Raw genomic sequence first — 16,369 nt, forward strand, 5'->3', positions numbered from 1 at the left:
CTGGGATTCAGGGTCCTTAACACTGTGCTTGAAAAGTCTTCAAGTGCCCAGAAGGGACGCACCCCCAGTTTGTGGGTCACTGCTCTAAGAGAAAGAAACTTGACAAACTGACCTTAGATAATCCTCCTTACCACCCTGAGAGGCTTAGTTTGCCCAATTATGACTTTGACGGAATTTTCAAAATAATTAACTAAGATTTCTGCCTTAGAGCTTGGGCCTTAACCTTCTTGTACAATGATTCCACTGTGAATGCTCTTTGTGGGCTGAGACTCTGCCAATATAGTGCACATATTATAAGTGCTAAATAAACTTTTTAAAATAATACTTTTGACAATAATGCTGGAAGGCCTGTAGGGCTCCTCTTTAACATTTCTGCCCATATCTTTTTGTTACCTAGAACTCTATTTCTGGTTCCAGACTCAAAATGCTTCCAGTTTCAGTCTCTTCCTATAATGTATAAAGCTCCTGTGCCCAGATAGGTACATTTTCTTTGGATATTTCTAGTTCCATCATATTCCACTCTCTCACCTGTATTTCCCTTGATATGTGGTCCTTTCCTGCCTTGGCTTGAAGCAACTCACAAATCTCTGAGACAATAAATGGATTTGATCACCAGGGGCCACATCAAGAAAACCACTAATTGCAGATCATTTTATATAAATGTCATTGTTAAATACATACCATACGCTGTATACAGGCCTCTAGAAAAGAGGATGCAGGTATGTAAATCTCTGACCCCTTTCTGACCTCTCTGACTTGTTTTGCTTTTCTGCCCTATCCTTGCACCAGAGAGGAGCCGTACTGGTTAGATTCCAGAAGGTTCCTGGGTCTCATTTACGAGTGGATGGTGTCACTGTGTGTTAAAAGGGCACATACGTGGCCAGCTCTTATACTTCCTTCTTCCACGTTATTGGATTCGTAAAGGGATCAGGGCCTCCTCCAGCTCACTGCTTCCTATTCTTCTCCTCACATATATGTTTGGGCACCCCCACTGATTCACAGCCCTGAACCAGTTCTCAAAGTGTGATTCATGGACCACTTCTAGCACATGACCTGCTACTGGTCTGCAATGAGACAAGGAGAAAAACTGAGAGAATCATTTAGAAACTTTTATAGTAACTAGACATTGTCACAATATACAAGAAATGTGATAATTTTTTCTAGAAACTCATTGTTATATTTTACAATTGTATCAGTTCATGAAGAATTGGGAAAAATAGAAACTGGTCCTTCACCATAGATGGTTTGAGAAGCACTACTCTAAACAATGTGGCTGGCCAGAAGATGGTCTAAGTGCTGTAAAATGTACCTATGATTCTGTTTTAATCAGGTATGGTATGGTGACAGACACAGAGATAACTGCCTTTGAAAGAAGTTTATTACTTATGGTTCCCAAAAGAAGGGGGCAGCACGGCATGCCATGCAGGCCTCAGGGGGAGGTACTCGGGTGAGTCAGGAGGCAGAAGGAGTGAGGGGAAAGCCTGGCCTAGAGCCTTTCCTGTGGTTTCCAATGGGTGAGGCAGAATAAGCACATTTGAGCAAGTTGAGAATTGGACAGTTCAAGTAACTTCAGGCAGGCTCTGGGCTGTAGGAGTGGTCCTAGTTGTCCAGTACCTGGCCCTGCAGTGACTTAGGGTAGGGGAAATACTGGCTTGGCGTGTGAGAGTTAGATAAAAGGAAAAGGTTGGGGATACGGGTTTTGGATTGGCTGATTTGCATATGAAAGCACACTTCCAGGCAAGTTGTTCGCCATCTCTAGGAATTAAACTAGCCTGGAAGGTAGTCTCTCCTCCGCCAGTAAGGCTCCTAAAATGTCAAAGCATCATAAAATACAGAAAATAAAAAACATGATTAATACGGTAAGATCCCAAGATTGGGCTCAGGGGGGATAGGAAGTATCCTTGAGCTTTTACCCACATGTTCAGTTCAGTTTGACATAGAATGCTGAGGTTTAGGGCAAAGCCTAGATGTTAATAAACTGTGCCTTGGGCATATATATCTCCCTTGAGGGCCTCACTGGACAGAAATATGGCTAGGACAAGACACGACTCAGGTGCTCCTGGGTTCCTTTGCTAAATCCCATGATCACCCTTAACATCATCACTCCGTGTCCTAAGAATGGCATTCAAGACCCTCTCAGCTTTGACCCTAATTTACTTTTTCCATTTTATTCTTCATTCTTTCCTCCATATTGCCTACCATTCAGCCACACTGCCTTCAGGTCTTTCTTTTCTCCATTTCCAGTGCATACTCCATTTTCAGCTGTGGGAATCCTCTCCATTCTCCACGGTCCAGCCCTTCAGCTTCTTCCTCTTCAAGCTTCCTTAACCCTTCCACAGCATCGAGCTCCTCTTTCAGAGTATTTATGTTCTACTTTTTACTATATACAGTTCTTTGTATACATACTTTATCTCTCCTTTTTAACCAACTTCAAGGTCCTTAAGGGCACACTGCCCGATTCATTTTTCTATCTCCTGGAGTGCTCTGTATATCGTAGGTACAATGCTTATTTAATTAACATGTATTTGGATTATATACTGTAAATGAGCCACCCACATTAGCAGTGTCCCATACCTGCGTTGGGTCACTGCCTCACTTCTCATAGGAAGCTTCCCTGAACTGAATCCATGATTCTTCATGAGGCCAATGCTGGGTGTCGACACTGCCTGGTACATGAGATCCCCATGTTAGGAAGGAGGTTTGATCTATTTGACAAATGATCATTAAATACCTATTGTGCGCTAAGTGATATGGATACAGTGGTAAACAAGAAATACAACATGGTCCCTGCTCTCTTGAAACTTGTAGGCTTCGAGGAAATATCGTATACTATATGAGCTCTAATACACAAGACTACTCCTAACCGACAGGAAAGAGATAAGGAAGATGATGACCAATTCAGTGACCCACGAACACTTAGAAATCAGGATCCTGAGACAACATACACTAAAAGGAAACAATTTACCTATTATTCTTTAATTCCTTGTTCTACTCTTGGCAAAAGAGTTGACTGCAATAAATGAAGGGGAAGAGATGACCTGCCCCATTTCTCCTTGTACCCAGTATCCAATCCTGATCTAGCCCAGTCCCTAAGGAGACACATCGTGAGGGTGGCCACCACCACCCCTCCCCAGTCTAAACTTCCCTGGACTAGAGGGTTTCAGTGATGGCTCAGGACCCACGGCTCAATTAACCTGGGGATCTACACTAGCTTATGAGATGGGTAGGCCGTACTTCCTGTTTTCAAAATCTTTCCTGTCAATCAACCAGGAGCTTCTGGTCCTTTTCAGGCAGTCACATCACAGCTAACTAAAAATACTAGCTTGAGTCTAGGTGTTTGCTTGGGAGAATGGCTCTGGGGTGTTCTTGGTTTGAGGGAGCGGCCCTCATTCCACAGAAAAATTAACTGGGGATTTCAGGGCATCCATGTCCGTTGTCTGTTGAGATGAGGCTTAACAATGACTGGGATGTTTAGAAAGTGGTAAATTGGTGATTTAAATGTTCTATTTCCATGCCATATTTCACTTTTTCTTTCCAATACAGCAGTGGTTCTTAAGTGGTCTGGGGACTCCTGGGGGTCCCTGTGATCCTTTTAGCGGGGCTCACAAGGTCAGAACTATTTCATAATAATACTAAGATGACATCTGCCTTTATCACTCTCATTCTTTCACAAGCACACAGTGGACCCTATGAGCCTGACAGTTTCACAGTATTTAAAGACTTTTCTGATGAGATAGGTAGTGATAATAATGTATGTGGTTTTTTAATATTGTGTGTCAGTACTTGGAAGATCTGTATAACTCAGCAACCCAGTATTTCCCAAATGATCAGTGCATGGTGCTACAAATCATTCACGAGTTAAAGATCTATGGTGCAAAATACAACAAAGGGTTTTAATGTAACAGAGCGCCAAGTTACTGATACAATTTCAGATCCCACATTGCAGCTAACCATTAAAAAACTACCACTGTCGAGTTTTGGAATAGCATCAAAGAAGAAAATTCACAATTATCTGAAAAGGCTATTAAAATATTCCTCCCTTTTCCAACTACGTCTGTATGAAACTAGATTTTCTTCAAATACTTCAATCAAAAAAACATATCACAACAAATTGAATGCAGAAGCAGGTATATTTCAGTGGTCTTCATTAAACCACAGATTAAAGAGATCTGCAAAAATGTAAACAGTATCATTTTTTCCACTAATTTTTTTTTGTTTTGGAAAACAGTTAATTTTTACGAAAATATGTATAATTGGTGTTAAACATGTAATGGCTTTATCACTATTATTTTAAAATAAACCAGTAAATATTTTTAAATTTCTTAATTATAATTTCTAATATGATAAATCAAAAGCACATTTAAAAAAAGCTCTTCAGGATCCTCAATAATTTTTAAGAATATAAGGGGGGAGGGTCCTAAGACCAAAAAATTTGACAACTGCTGCAATAGAATAATTAAAATACTTCACAAAAATGGACTCAACCTAATATTTATAAACTGTGCGAAGCCCTAGAAACATAGCAGTAATTTTATAGAGAAATGGATAGGAGATGGGTTGGGCAGATGTCTCAAGAAGCTCTCAGAAGCTTTGGCAGTAAAGGAAACTGACATACACTTGAACTGCACTGTGGGAAAACTGAAGCCACATTCATTGTTAAGCCAAGAGAAGAGATGACCACGTATGTGTGGAGGTGAGCGGGCACAGGGTGGCTACAGACTGTAGTGTTTAGCAGTACAAGCTCTGCAGTCAGAGGACTGGGTTTAAATCTTGACTCTAACATCTCCTAGCTATACAACCTTAGATAAGTTAGTTAATCTCTCTAGGCCTCAGTTTCCTCAGTCACTCTTCCAGATAAAATCAGAGAAACTGCAGGACAGTCCTAGGACAAAGCATATTACTACCCTGTGGGGCTTCTGAGCAAGACTTGGCAGTCAGCCATGGCCTCTAGGAATCTACCATTTTTTCAGATGGGGAAATGAGAGGAAGTCAACATTTTCATGCAAAGCAGGACATCTCAGAAGCCCAGTTTTATTTTTTGAGCTAGGGAGCAATCAGTGCAACTCTGTGCTAAAGCCTATGGATTAATCAGAGACCATTCAACAGCAAAGTGTTAACAGAACTAAGGTATTCATTAACTAGCTCAGTGATGGCTCTCAAGACAAGGGCTGGATTACAACAAAGCCGCAATCACACTTTTCCCCAAAAGAGGCTGACCTAGGAGAAAAGCGAGGTGAAGGTGAGACAGAATGGCTCCAGGCCATAAAGAAGCCCCAGAAGGGGTTAAATCAGGTTTATAAAAGTCCTTCATGACCTTGTCCAACAAATAGCTGAATGCTCACCATGTGCAAAGAAGCAGGCCTTGACTTGAGGACTTTCTCTAAGAGAGGAGAGGATATGAACATAAGTAAATATAATACCATAGAGCAAAAAGCAACACATAAAGAGGTAGGTGTAAAACAAAATGGGAAGATGAAATGATGATTTCCATTGGGTGGGGAATGTGGGAGGTCAGGGAAGGTTTCTTGAGAGAAGGATGTGAAGAGTAAGTGCGACGTGGACATTCAGAGAAGGAAAAACAGGGCCTCTTAGAGAGGGAGCAAAACAGAGAGTAGAAAACAAACATCATGTGTGACAAGCACCTAGTAGTTAATTCTGGGTTAAGTACAGGGTGCTTGATGGGGCACAGTGACTGGAGACTGAAGGGTGGGCTGAGTCCAGGGGAGGTGGGAGGGCTTAAATTCCATGCTGAAGGGCTGGGACTTCATTAGTAAGTAGAGTGAATCTGATTAGGGGAATTCCCGCTCTCATTCTTAATAACTCTTCTAAATTGTCCATATTTTCTTTAAACTCCTACTCAATCTCTCACTCCCTTCAATAAGATTTTTAATTTCCTACATTATTGAAAACTAGCATCATCTTCCTCAACTTCCTACTCCCTATCTACAAACTTATCCACACCCACCCTCCCCTATTTTCCTGACGTTTTGGGGGATAAGGTGCCCCTTGCCTGTTAGACACCACATCTATTTTCATATCTTCCTAGATTGTGCCGCCCTATTTTCTTTTCTATCCTACTCCTTTTTCTACCCCTACCTTCTCTTCTGGGCCCCTCCAACCCCCGGATTATAAAAATACTGATTTTCACCCAAAGTTTCTTTAAAGAAGCCTGAATAAGAAGTCTACACTCTCTGTCTCCACTTCCCACTCAATATGGCATCCATCCTTACCCTGGACTGAACCGGTCTGTAAGTTCTCAATAACTCATATTGTCAAATCCAAGGACATTTCCAATTCTGATCTCACGAAGCATCTCTGTTAAATTTCAATCTATCGATTACTCCTCTGCCTTCTCTGACGCTTGTGCTCTCTTGGCTTCACTGAACTTGTCTTGACCTCTGATGACCATTCATTTGTTTTCCTTCATGAGCTCCACCTCTGACGCTCATGAACATCAGTGGTCATGTCCTTGGCCCACTGTTCTTTCACCTGACACAATCTCTTTGAGTACACAATCTCATCAAGTCTCCTGGTTTCAATCACCACCTCTCAGCTCAGGACCTCAGAATCAAATGAGCTGTCATTTGACTATCTGTGTGTCTAAAAGACCTCTCTACTTGGTTATCCAACAAATAATTCAAACTTGGGATGTCTAAACTGGAACGTACGTTTCTTCCATTCTTTTTTTTTTTTTGTGAGGACGATCAGCTCTGAGCTAACATTCACGCCAATCCTTCTCTTTTTTGCTGAGAAGGATTGGCCCTGGGCTAACATCTGTGCCCATCTTCCTCCACTTTATATGGGACGCAGCCACAGCATGGCCTGACAAGCGGTGTATCGGTGAGCACCCATACTTTTTTTCCAAACCTGGAACATCCTTTCTTCCGTCTTTCTGCTCCCTCTCCAACACACATATACGTTACCTAACTAATTCCTGTTCATCCTTTATTTACCTTCCCCAGAAAATCTTGGCTGAACCTCCAGGTTGGGATAGATTTGCGCCCTCCGAAACACCCAAGCATATGTCAATTACAGAAAAATATCGTCGATGTTATTATATAAATAATTTTTTAATGTATCTGGCTGCTCCTCTACACTGTAAGCTCCCTAGGGAAGGGACAGTGTTTTAACCATCTTTTAATCTCTAGGACATAGCACAATCGTTGACACATGGCAGGCACTCCATCATTGCTTGGTGATGAATAACAAGAGCTATGTTTTAGGAAGTGATCTGCTGACAGTATATAAAACATAAAGGAGAGGGAGAAACACCAGAGGAACGAAACTGCAGTAGAACAAAAAAATACAAAAGTCTGAATTAAGATAGGATTAAGGGGATGGGTGCAAGAGATGTTGCTGTGATAAAATGAACAGGACTAGCAAAAGACTGAACTAGGAGGTGAAAGATGCAAGGAAGAGGCAAAATTAATCATCTCTGGGAAACAAGAAAAGACACTGGATACACTGCCATAACCTGTAACTATAATTTATTCTATACCTTACAAACTTCTAGCATTTCTTTAAAATGGGGAATTAAATGGCCTAAGAATTGGATTTTGGTGGTGTTTTCTGAAACCTAAAAGTATCTATTGTGATGATATTTATGATAATAGAATGCTCAATAATTATCTATAAGTCCTCTCCCACTCTTTCTCTTAGTTTCCTCATTTATCAAGGTTGGGTAAAACTGGAGGCTTTTAATCTACCATAGGCTAATTTATCAGCATGACATTATCTATCTAGAATAATTAATTACTAGAACTTGCCACACTCAAATAAGGTGACCTAAAGAGTTTCGTGACTTTTTTTAACCTACAATTATATACAATTCCTAAACAGAGGTGTTTCAGCTAAATTCTGATGTTCAGATGCTAAGAGTTCCTCCCGATGTTTTAGAACATAACGCTTGCTGGTGTGACATAGACTTTACTGCTGAAGCAAGTCTGCCAAAGGTGATCCCATCGTCCTGGGGCTGGCGTTAGAGCAGAGGAAGGAGGGCAGGGTTAGAGCAGAGGACGGTACTAATAAGCTGGTAACACTTCCTCCCGGAGGAGACAATGTGGAGCACGGACGGGTAGGCTGAGGATGCAGGGAGGGGTCTGGGAAACGTAAAGCCAAATGGGAATGTGAGAACCGAGTGAGATCAGGAAAACCAGAATTTCTTAGGCTTATTTGTCCCAGTGCGAAAAGTTTACCTGATTCATGATGGAAAATTTCCTCCCTATTCTGTTGTCTGGCAGCCGAAAGCCCTTCCTCCTCATGCCATCTTCTGACTCTGACTTAAACACCTTCTCAGGATCCCCTTTCTCCTCTCCTTCAGAGAGCTCCTTTTGCTTCCTCTTCTTTCTCCTGTTACGTCTTTCTTTGGCACTCTTAGAACTGAGTTTAGAAATTTCAGATGAGCTCCGAGGAGAGCCTCCCCCTTCTTCACCTTCTTCCTCTATGGCATCTTCTGAGACAGTGCCTGCTGAAGTGGCCATCGCAGCAGCCTAGGGAAGGAGCCAGAGCAACAGACCAGATCAGAATTAACTGGAGCCACCCAAAGCCAAGCAATTAGTACAGGTCATTTCCTTCCCATAAATGGGAAAAGGTGGGAAAAAAGGAAGAAGGAAAACCAGCCTGTCAGAGGAGACTGTGGCCAGGGCCTGGCTGTCTCCATTTTCTAGTTGAATTTGTATCGTGGCACACAGCCCTACATAATCAGAGCAGAACCCAGTGGTGAGAACTTCGGGATTTATTCTCTTGAGTATCTCAGACAAGAACTTGGCTGCCTTCTTGGTACCAAACGATCCCTTCTGGGCAACTCTGAAAATAAATGCTAAGAAACTCTACTACACATCATGGGCCCAACAATGCAAAAATACATGTATATTTGGATAAGAATTAAAAAGTGAAGTGTTAGGGTGGTGAGATCACAAATTTGTTTTTCAAATTTTACTTTAATATTTTACCTGTATCTTCTTTTCAATTACAATCAATACTTTTTCTGACCAAAGAGAATCTCCAAAGGAGATCCTAATGTTTTCCTCAACAAAAAGGCTATGTTTATATGAAGCACTATATGAATTGCTCTGCCTACTTTTTTCCTCCCCCGCTATCATAGCAATTGAACACTGAACAGTTGAGAAATTCAACAAAAGATCGTATTAACTAACAATTTGGTCATTAAGACAAACGGAATAATTAAACCAACCACCTGCAGTTGTTTCTTGGGTTATTTTAATGAGATCAATGACTTTTATTGGACGATGTGCCTAGAAGAGATCAGTTGGAGTGGCAATCAGACGGGGCCTTAGTCACGGCAATCTGGCAGGAAAGACCGTTGCAAGGAATTGATCACCAACCTGTGCCTCTTCCTGTTGCTTCTTAAGTTGCTCCAACATTGCTTTGAATTCAGCCTCTTTTTGCTCTGCCTCCTCCAGGGTTGCCTGATTCTGCTCTTCATAAGCCATGGCCACCACAGCCAAGATCAAGTTCACCAGATAGAAAGAACCCACAAAGATGACCAAGACAAAGAAGATCATGTACGTTTTCCCAGCTGCTCGTAAGGTCTGTAAAGACAAAGACCATTTTCTGAGTCACGTGTATCAAATGAACCAGGTTGAAAACAACTCATGGGCTAATGTTCCTCTATAAGGGCACTAATGCCTTTTGAATAGGACAGTCCTTGATCGTGTGGTACTCCTTCATATTGCAGAACACTTGGCATTCCCAGTGGCTGAATGGCCCCCCTTATCCTCAACTCACAGTAAATTTCAGTAGTACCTTCCATTCATTGTGACAAAAAAGGTCCTCTTCCATTTCTAAATACTCCTAATATACTCCTTTCATAGAAAAATGCCTGATTTTTCTAACGGAAAAAATGCTCTGGGCTAAGAATTATATTTGACTTTGTTAGTTGGTTCTAAAAGAAGTATAAAGCAAAGAATACAAGACTTCAGTTCATTTATCTACTGGTCTTCAAAGAGCATTAACAGACAAATTCCATCTTTGGGATCAGGTCCAAGTCACAGGAAGTCACCATCTTGAGTGACATCCTTCCTTATCCTTTAACAATATCCTTAAAGAGAGAGATGACATAAAGGATAGTGGGGGGAAAAGAAAAAGGAAGGCGGATCCTAGGACTATGCCTTTCACTAGGAGCAAGCAAATAGACATCAAAGGACAATTGGGCTTTAGGCTATATAAATGTGACCCACCACTGCTTAATTTTCATCTTTATTCTTTTCAACCACAAATACTTAATGGAACTTAGCATCAACCACACCTATTTCATGAGAAAGCTTTGAACCTGCAGGAATTCTAGGCTGTCCAACAGAAAGTAAGAATTCCTTGGGATTTGAATTAGAAGCTTCCACTAAAGTGGTTGCTTCACGCCTGAGTAGGACCTATTTCTCATTCTCAAACTGGCCTCATCAAATGCCGGTTCAAATAGAAACAGTGGATTACCGTAGAACTTCTAAGCTGGAAGACCCTCAGCAATCACCTAGACTAACCTCTCCACCACAACCAGCAAAGTTAAATGACCTGCCCACAGTCACCACTGTAGCCCAACAGAATGGTACCGACCTCTTTTTTTCATCTGTCACAACCTGCTTGAACAAGTCCAAATGTGTTACAAAGCTCAAACATTTTGATATACTTAAGACGCCCAGCTCCTTGGGGATAGTAATCTCATCTTTATAATTCTAGCACTAGGATAGTGTCTAGCACAATGTTTAATTAATATTTCTTAAAAAGACGCCCTAAGCCCAAAAATCCAAAAGGAGAAACACTGCAGATGGGCTGGTGAAACAACAGGAAGTAGGCAGAGAGAGCAGAGTCCCAGGCCAGGCACCAGGCTGTCAAGGCTCTGAGCCTCTACAGCTACACGTGACTGAGCAAGAAAGAAACAGGGACAAGAGCCGGGAGAATTCACTTAATTTTGTAAACCAGCTGCCTCTGAGAAATACCATCCTAACATCCTGTATAATGTCTTCACTAAAGGTCTTACACAGAATGTCCCCAATCCCACATATCCTCACGCAAATTCTTTCACCAAAGAAAAAGAGGTAACACTTGAAAAAGAAGTATTACTTACCAATTGATACAAGTTTTCCCAATAGTCCTGGGTCATAAGGCGAAATAATGCCAAGAAGGCCCAGCTGAAAGTGTCAAAGCTTGTGTAACCATAGTTGGGGTTCCTCCCTGCTTTCATACACTGGTATCCCTCTGGGCATTGCCTGAAGAAAGAAAGGGAAGTTCAGGGCTCTTCAACATAATTCTACCCAGCCATTAGCTGTAAGTCATCTCCATGACCGTGGAGATAATAATAAGCAACTACAGAGCCAGGCCAACAAATGGGAATAAAAAGAAAAAAGAAAGAAAAGAAAAGAAAAAGAGGAAAGAAACAAAGTAGCCAGCTCAATTTTTCAAAAAATGATGTCCTGGGGACAGCCTAGGATCAGAATCACCTGGCATCCTCTTAAAAATGCTGATTCTTCTGTCTTACCCAAGACCTAGGAATATAAGCTCTGGATACAGGATCCATGAATCTGCATTTTTAAGAGGCATGCCAGGTGATTCTTATGCATGCCAAAATTTGAGAACCACTATCCTAGATTCATATCAATGTGTAATTCAACCAAATTCAACTTAGCTACTACCCCAAATGACAAATGACTAGAAGTTCCTCTTAATCATCTCTGTTCTCTTAAAACTCACTATGACAACTCTATGTCATAGTGGGGATTTCAGTGACCTTGGTTATAACAGTTCTTCTGCTTTTAGACTCACCTGATATTTATTTCAATGTAATTTCTAGTATCTACTTCAATACAGAAATTAAATGAACTTCTAGTTGTCATGGTCATCTTAAAACACCAATTCCCAGTGGACCAACATACTCTGAATAAGTGACACTACACCCTACATTTATATAGCCTTCTGTTTACAAAGCACTTTCGTGTATGTTATCCAATTGGATCCTTACAATAACCCTTTGAGGAAGTGAGAACATGACTTATTAAATCCATACTATAGATGAAGAAATTGAGGCTTACATAAGTTAAACAGCTTGGCAAAAGTCTTAAAGGTAGAAGTAGCAGAATCAAGACTCAAATTACATGGCTGTACACTCACGTTCACAGTAGCATTATTCACAACAGCTAAAACGTGGAAGCAACCCAAGTGTCCCATGACAGATGGATAAACAAAATGTGGTATATACATACAATACGTTATTCAGCCTTAAAAGGAAGGAAATTCTAACATATGCTATAACATGGATGAACCTTGAGGACATTATGCTAAGTGAAATAAGCCAGTCACAAAAAGACAAATACTCTATGATTCTACTTATATAAGGTACTTAGAATGGTCAAAATCATAGAGAGGGAAAGTAGAATGGTGGTTGCCAAGGTCTGGGGAAAGGGAGGAATGGGGAGTTAGTGTTTAACGGGTACATTAAACTTTCAGTTTGGGAAGATGAAGAATTCTGGAGACGCATGGTGCTGATGGTTGCATGACAATGTGAATATACTTAATACCAATGAACTATACATTTAAAAATGGTTAGGAGCCTAAATTTTGTTATGTATATTTTACCACAATTACAAAAAAAGGGAAAAAATATTATGTTGCTACTCTTTTCCCTCATCCATGCTATCAAGCCTTAGAATATTTTGGGTCATTCTTAGGGTTCTAACCTATTACCAAGACAGTGTCCTTAATCTATATTTTGTTAATTGTGTTATGACAGAATGAAGGTAGTCTACACGAAACAGGCAAGATATCTGCTGTTATACATTCTATCCTTAGCCTTTTACATCTTTGATTTTGGCTTGAGACTATAGGTATATTCACCTACTAGTGAAATGTCAACTTGGGATGGACAAATATGAAACAGAAAGAAAATGTGAGTCAACCAAAATGTAGATCCAGTTAGGGTACTACATGAGCACAAAGAAAAGTGAAAATATTGCCCATTTTCATCTGACACATTATTTTGAGGGAGAAGAATAAAATTAGGTGAGCTACTTACCCAGCATCAGAACTGTTCCCACAGAGCAAAGGTTCCAGCATGCCAGGAACCGTGTAAAAATTCGCTAGAAAAGTTTGAAGAGGCAGGAAATGAATACAGCAGATTTAAGTGAATGAGAATAAGGTCACACTGTCCCTAACCAGCCCCAGCTGAAAGAGCTACTGATGTTACCTCATATAAATCTTTTCTGACAGCAGTGAAACCCGATAAGAATTCTTTCCCATTAATTATTTTCATATATATATATATATTTAAAAGTTGAAAGTGCTACCATATAGCCCTTAACGCCACGTTCTTTTCACAGACCCCTGACTTCCACTCATACTCCAAATCTATATGCCAGGTTCTGGTACCTGAATCAAAAGGGTCTAAGAGTGAATTTTCTGAGTTCTTTACTCCTTTCTACAACTTCATCCTTAAAACTTCTCTGTACCAAAGACAAACTAGAAACCCTCCCTGGTCACTAGTTACCACATCCTGTTTTAAATTAGAAGTCACGTTTCCCTCTCCTGTATGTGTCCCTGAAATCCCCTTTGCCACATTTCTTTATGGCTACTTAACTGCCTGGATTTCCTCAAGAGTGACTAACAGTGATCTTGCTAACTTTTCCCCATTATTTTATGGAAGTACTACCACACCGAATGTCCCTTAGCATAAGACCCAAGTGCTTTGGTTCCTGAAATGAAATGACTAAAACTCCTTAACTGTAACAGGATCAAATGGTGACTCAGAGATTGCTTAACTCCCCAGACCACATCGCTTACTAAGGTCTTAGTAGTACTAAGAAAGCTTACTAGGTATATTCTGAACCAAACGTTTAAACAGCTCAGGTAACCCAGCTGGGGAAAAAAGGATTTTTATCAACCTTCTAAGCCTGATTTTCAAAGCAAAAGTTTAGGAGTACAGGTGAAGAAGCTACGAAGTTTCATTTTTGGTTTTAAAGGGAGAGAAAAGACAGAGAGGGAGTGAGGACTTGTGTTTGGGAATTTCTGAACACAACTCTACCTCGAGGAAAGGGAATAACTTCAGCAGGCTACCCCAGTGGCACTGGCTCTCCTTTCTGGCCCCAACTACTTTTTAAAGCCCAGTGGTGGCTTCTGACTATGTAAACTGAGATAGACTTTTCCTTCTCCTCTTGCAGAGAAGGGGCCACCTACTTTTATTGTTGATATACTCTTCCCAATCAAAGCCTTTGGTGCCATTTTCAAGATAGCTCTCGTTGAAGTTTATGGGCCACACCACACACTTGTTTCGCAGGTTTCCCATGAATAGCTGTAGTCCGATCAAGGCAAAAACACTCAGGCAGAACACTGTCAGGATCATCACATCTGACAGCTTCTTCACGGACTGAATTAGGGCGCCCACAATGGTCTTCAGGCCTGAGGAGATAGAACCCCCAGAATCAGAGTCACTCCAGCCGCCACCTCCCCCAGCCACCCTCTTAGCTACTGGCTTCTGCTCCTCCCCACAGCACCACCCCTGAAACATGGCCACTTTACCTTTTATACCATGAGAATAATAATGGGTCAGTGATATTATTCATTTTTCCAGAAGTATCAATTCTTTTTTGTCTGTATGTGTGAGGAAGATCAGCCTTGAACTAACATCCGTTGCCAATCCTCCTCTTTTTGCTGAGGAAGACTGGTCCTGGGCTAACATCTGTGCCCATCTTCCTCTACTTTATATGGGCCGCCACCACAGCATGGCTTGACAAGCGGTGCATCGGTGCGCGCTCGGGATCCGAACCTGCGAACCCCAGGCTGCTGCAGTGGAGCTCGCACACTTAACTGCTAAGCCACGGGGCCGGCCCCAGAAGTGTCAATTCTTAAGTCAATAATTTTTAAAAAGAAAGTTCCTTCCCCAACATGTGGCTCTTTTCTGCCTGGAAGTACTTTCCTGTCTCTGACTGCTTCTCAGCTCCTCAAATTAGTCAAGCTCTTATTTGCCTCAGAGCCTTCATACACGCTGTTCCCTCTGCTTCCTTCCATTCCCTTGTCCTACCTGTCTAACTCCTATTCGTCCTTCTGGTCTCAGCTTGAATATCAATTCCTCCAGAAAGCCCTTCCCTGACTTCACAACTCTTCTCCCTCCTCCATTATTATTAATATTTTAATAGCACCTTATATTTTCCTCTGCAGCATTTATCATAGCCATAATTAATTATTTATGACTGTCTCGTTCACAGCTGTATCTATACTGCTTAGCCCACAGCGGGTACTCAGTAAATATTAGCTGAATAAACAAATGGAAAAATCAGGGATTGAGGAGGCTTCCCGGTTGGAAAGAGAACTACTGGGAAGTTTAAAAGCCAGATAAGTGAAAAGGTACTATAATATTTTCCCAAGAGCTCTGGAGATGCCAATGTATTAAAAAGGTTAATTATTATCAATTCAGTCTTTATGCTTTGTCTTTCCATTTAAAAATATACCTTCTCTGTATCACATACATGCCCTGTTCTCTACAACTGACCTTTTTTCTGCCCTAGATTAAAAACAAAATAAAAAAACATTTAACCCACTTGAATTTGAGGTTTAAATGCAAGCCACTGGTCCAAATTTGAACCTGCAGGTAGATTTCTTAACTGCACAGGGAGAGATCAGTGACAGGAGACACAGAAAAATATGGTTGTGGGTTCATGATGTTTGGGTCAAAACTAAGTCTACATGTGGCCCTCCTGGGCATGCCCAGACATCAGGCTATCCACAAGACATGGCCAACGAAGCACCGAGCACTCCTGGGTGCCAATGCACCAGGACAGACGGAAGGCAGACACAGAGCCTTGACACACAAGCCTCAAAGGGATCTCATCCCCGATCTGCTTCTGAAGGCAAGAGTATCGGACTGAAATTCAAGGGAATCCTCATGCTGGCTTTGAAGTGTGAGGCTGGGGAGATAATTACTAATCTTAACCAAGTTATACCAGTTACTTATGTGACCTGAGCAACACACCTAACCCCTTGGAATCTCAGTTTTGTCATCTTTAAAATGGGGATAATTATAGTTGAGTATCATAGGGCTGTTGTGAGGATTAAGTATAACTTATATACACACTTAACAAAGCCCCTGGTACACAGTAAATGACTCAAGTGTTAAGCTTTTTTGTTTACCTCAGTTTACTCATCTGTAAAAAGATATTTACAACACCAGCCTCACTGGGTTGTTGTGAAGTTTAAACAAGATCAGGAATGTAAAACACCAAGGACAGTGCCTGGCACTTCACACTCGTCAGCATCACAGCTAAACGTAGGTCGCCCTCCTCCAAGAGAGATGACGGGGTAATGATGCTGCATGTAAGGCTAACCTTACATGACAGTGCTCTAATGAGTGACACGGACGTGACTCTTCTTT

At 41.2% G+C, this 16,369-nt stretch overlaps 1 protein-coding gene across 12 annotated transcripts in view; it reads right to left on the reverse strand.

Annotated features, from left to right (window-relative positions):
• The window catches only part of SCN8A (sodium voltage-gated channel alpha subunit 8), a 178,659-nt gene that overhangs the window by 70,905 nt on the left and 91,385 nt on the right, over positions 1–16,369 (reverse strand). For all 12 annotated transcript variants that reach the window (XM_087442386.1, XM_087442380.1, XM_087442384.1 and 9 more), the window contains 5 exons: positions 14,179–14,400; positions 13,022–13,085; positions 11,081–11,222; positions 9,345–9,551; positions 8,196–8,489 (listed from right to left, as the gene is read on the reverse strand). In XM_087442386.1, coding sequence (XP_087298512.1) covers positions 8,196–8,489; positions 9,345–9,551; positions 11,081–11,222; positions 13,022–13,085; positions 14,179–14,400 — 929 coding nt within the window. The remainder of the gene's footprint in view (positions 1–8,195; positions 8,490–9,344; positions 9,552–11,080; positions 11,223–13,021; positions 13,086–14,178; positions 14,401–16,369) is intronic.

The sequence above is a fragment of the Ceratotherium simum genome, chromosome 17 (genome assembly GCF_057802395.1).
Source record: "Ceratotherium simum simum isolate JZ-2026a chromosome 17, ASM5780239v1, whole genome shotgun sequence".
NCBI lineage: Eukaryota > Metazoa > Chordata > Mammalia > Perissodactyla > Rhinocerotidae > Ceratotherium > Ceratotherium simum.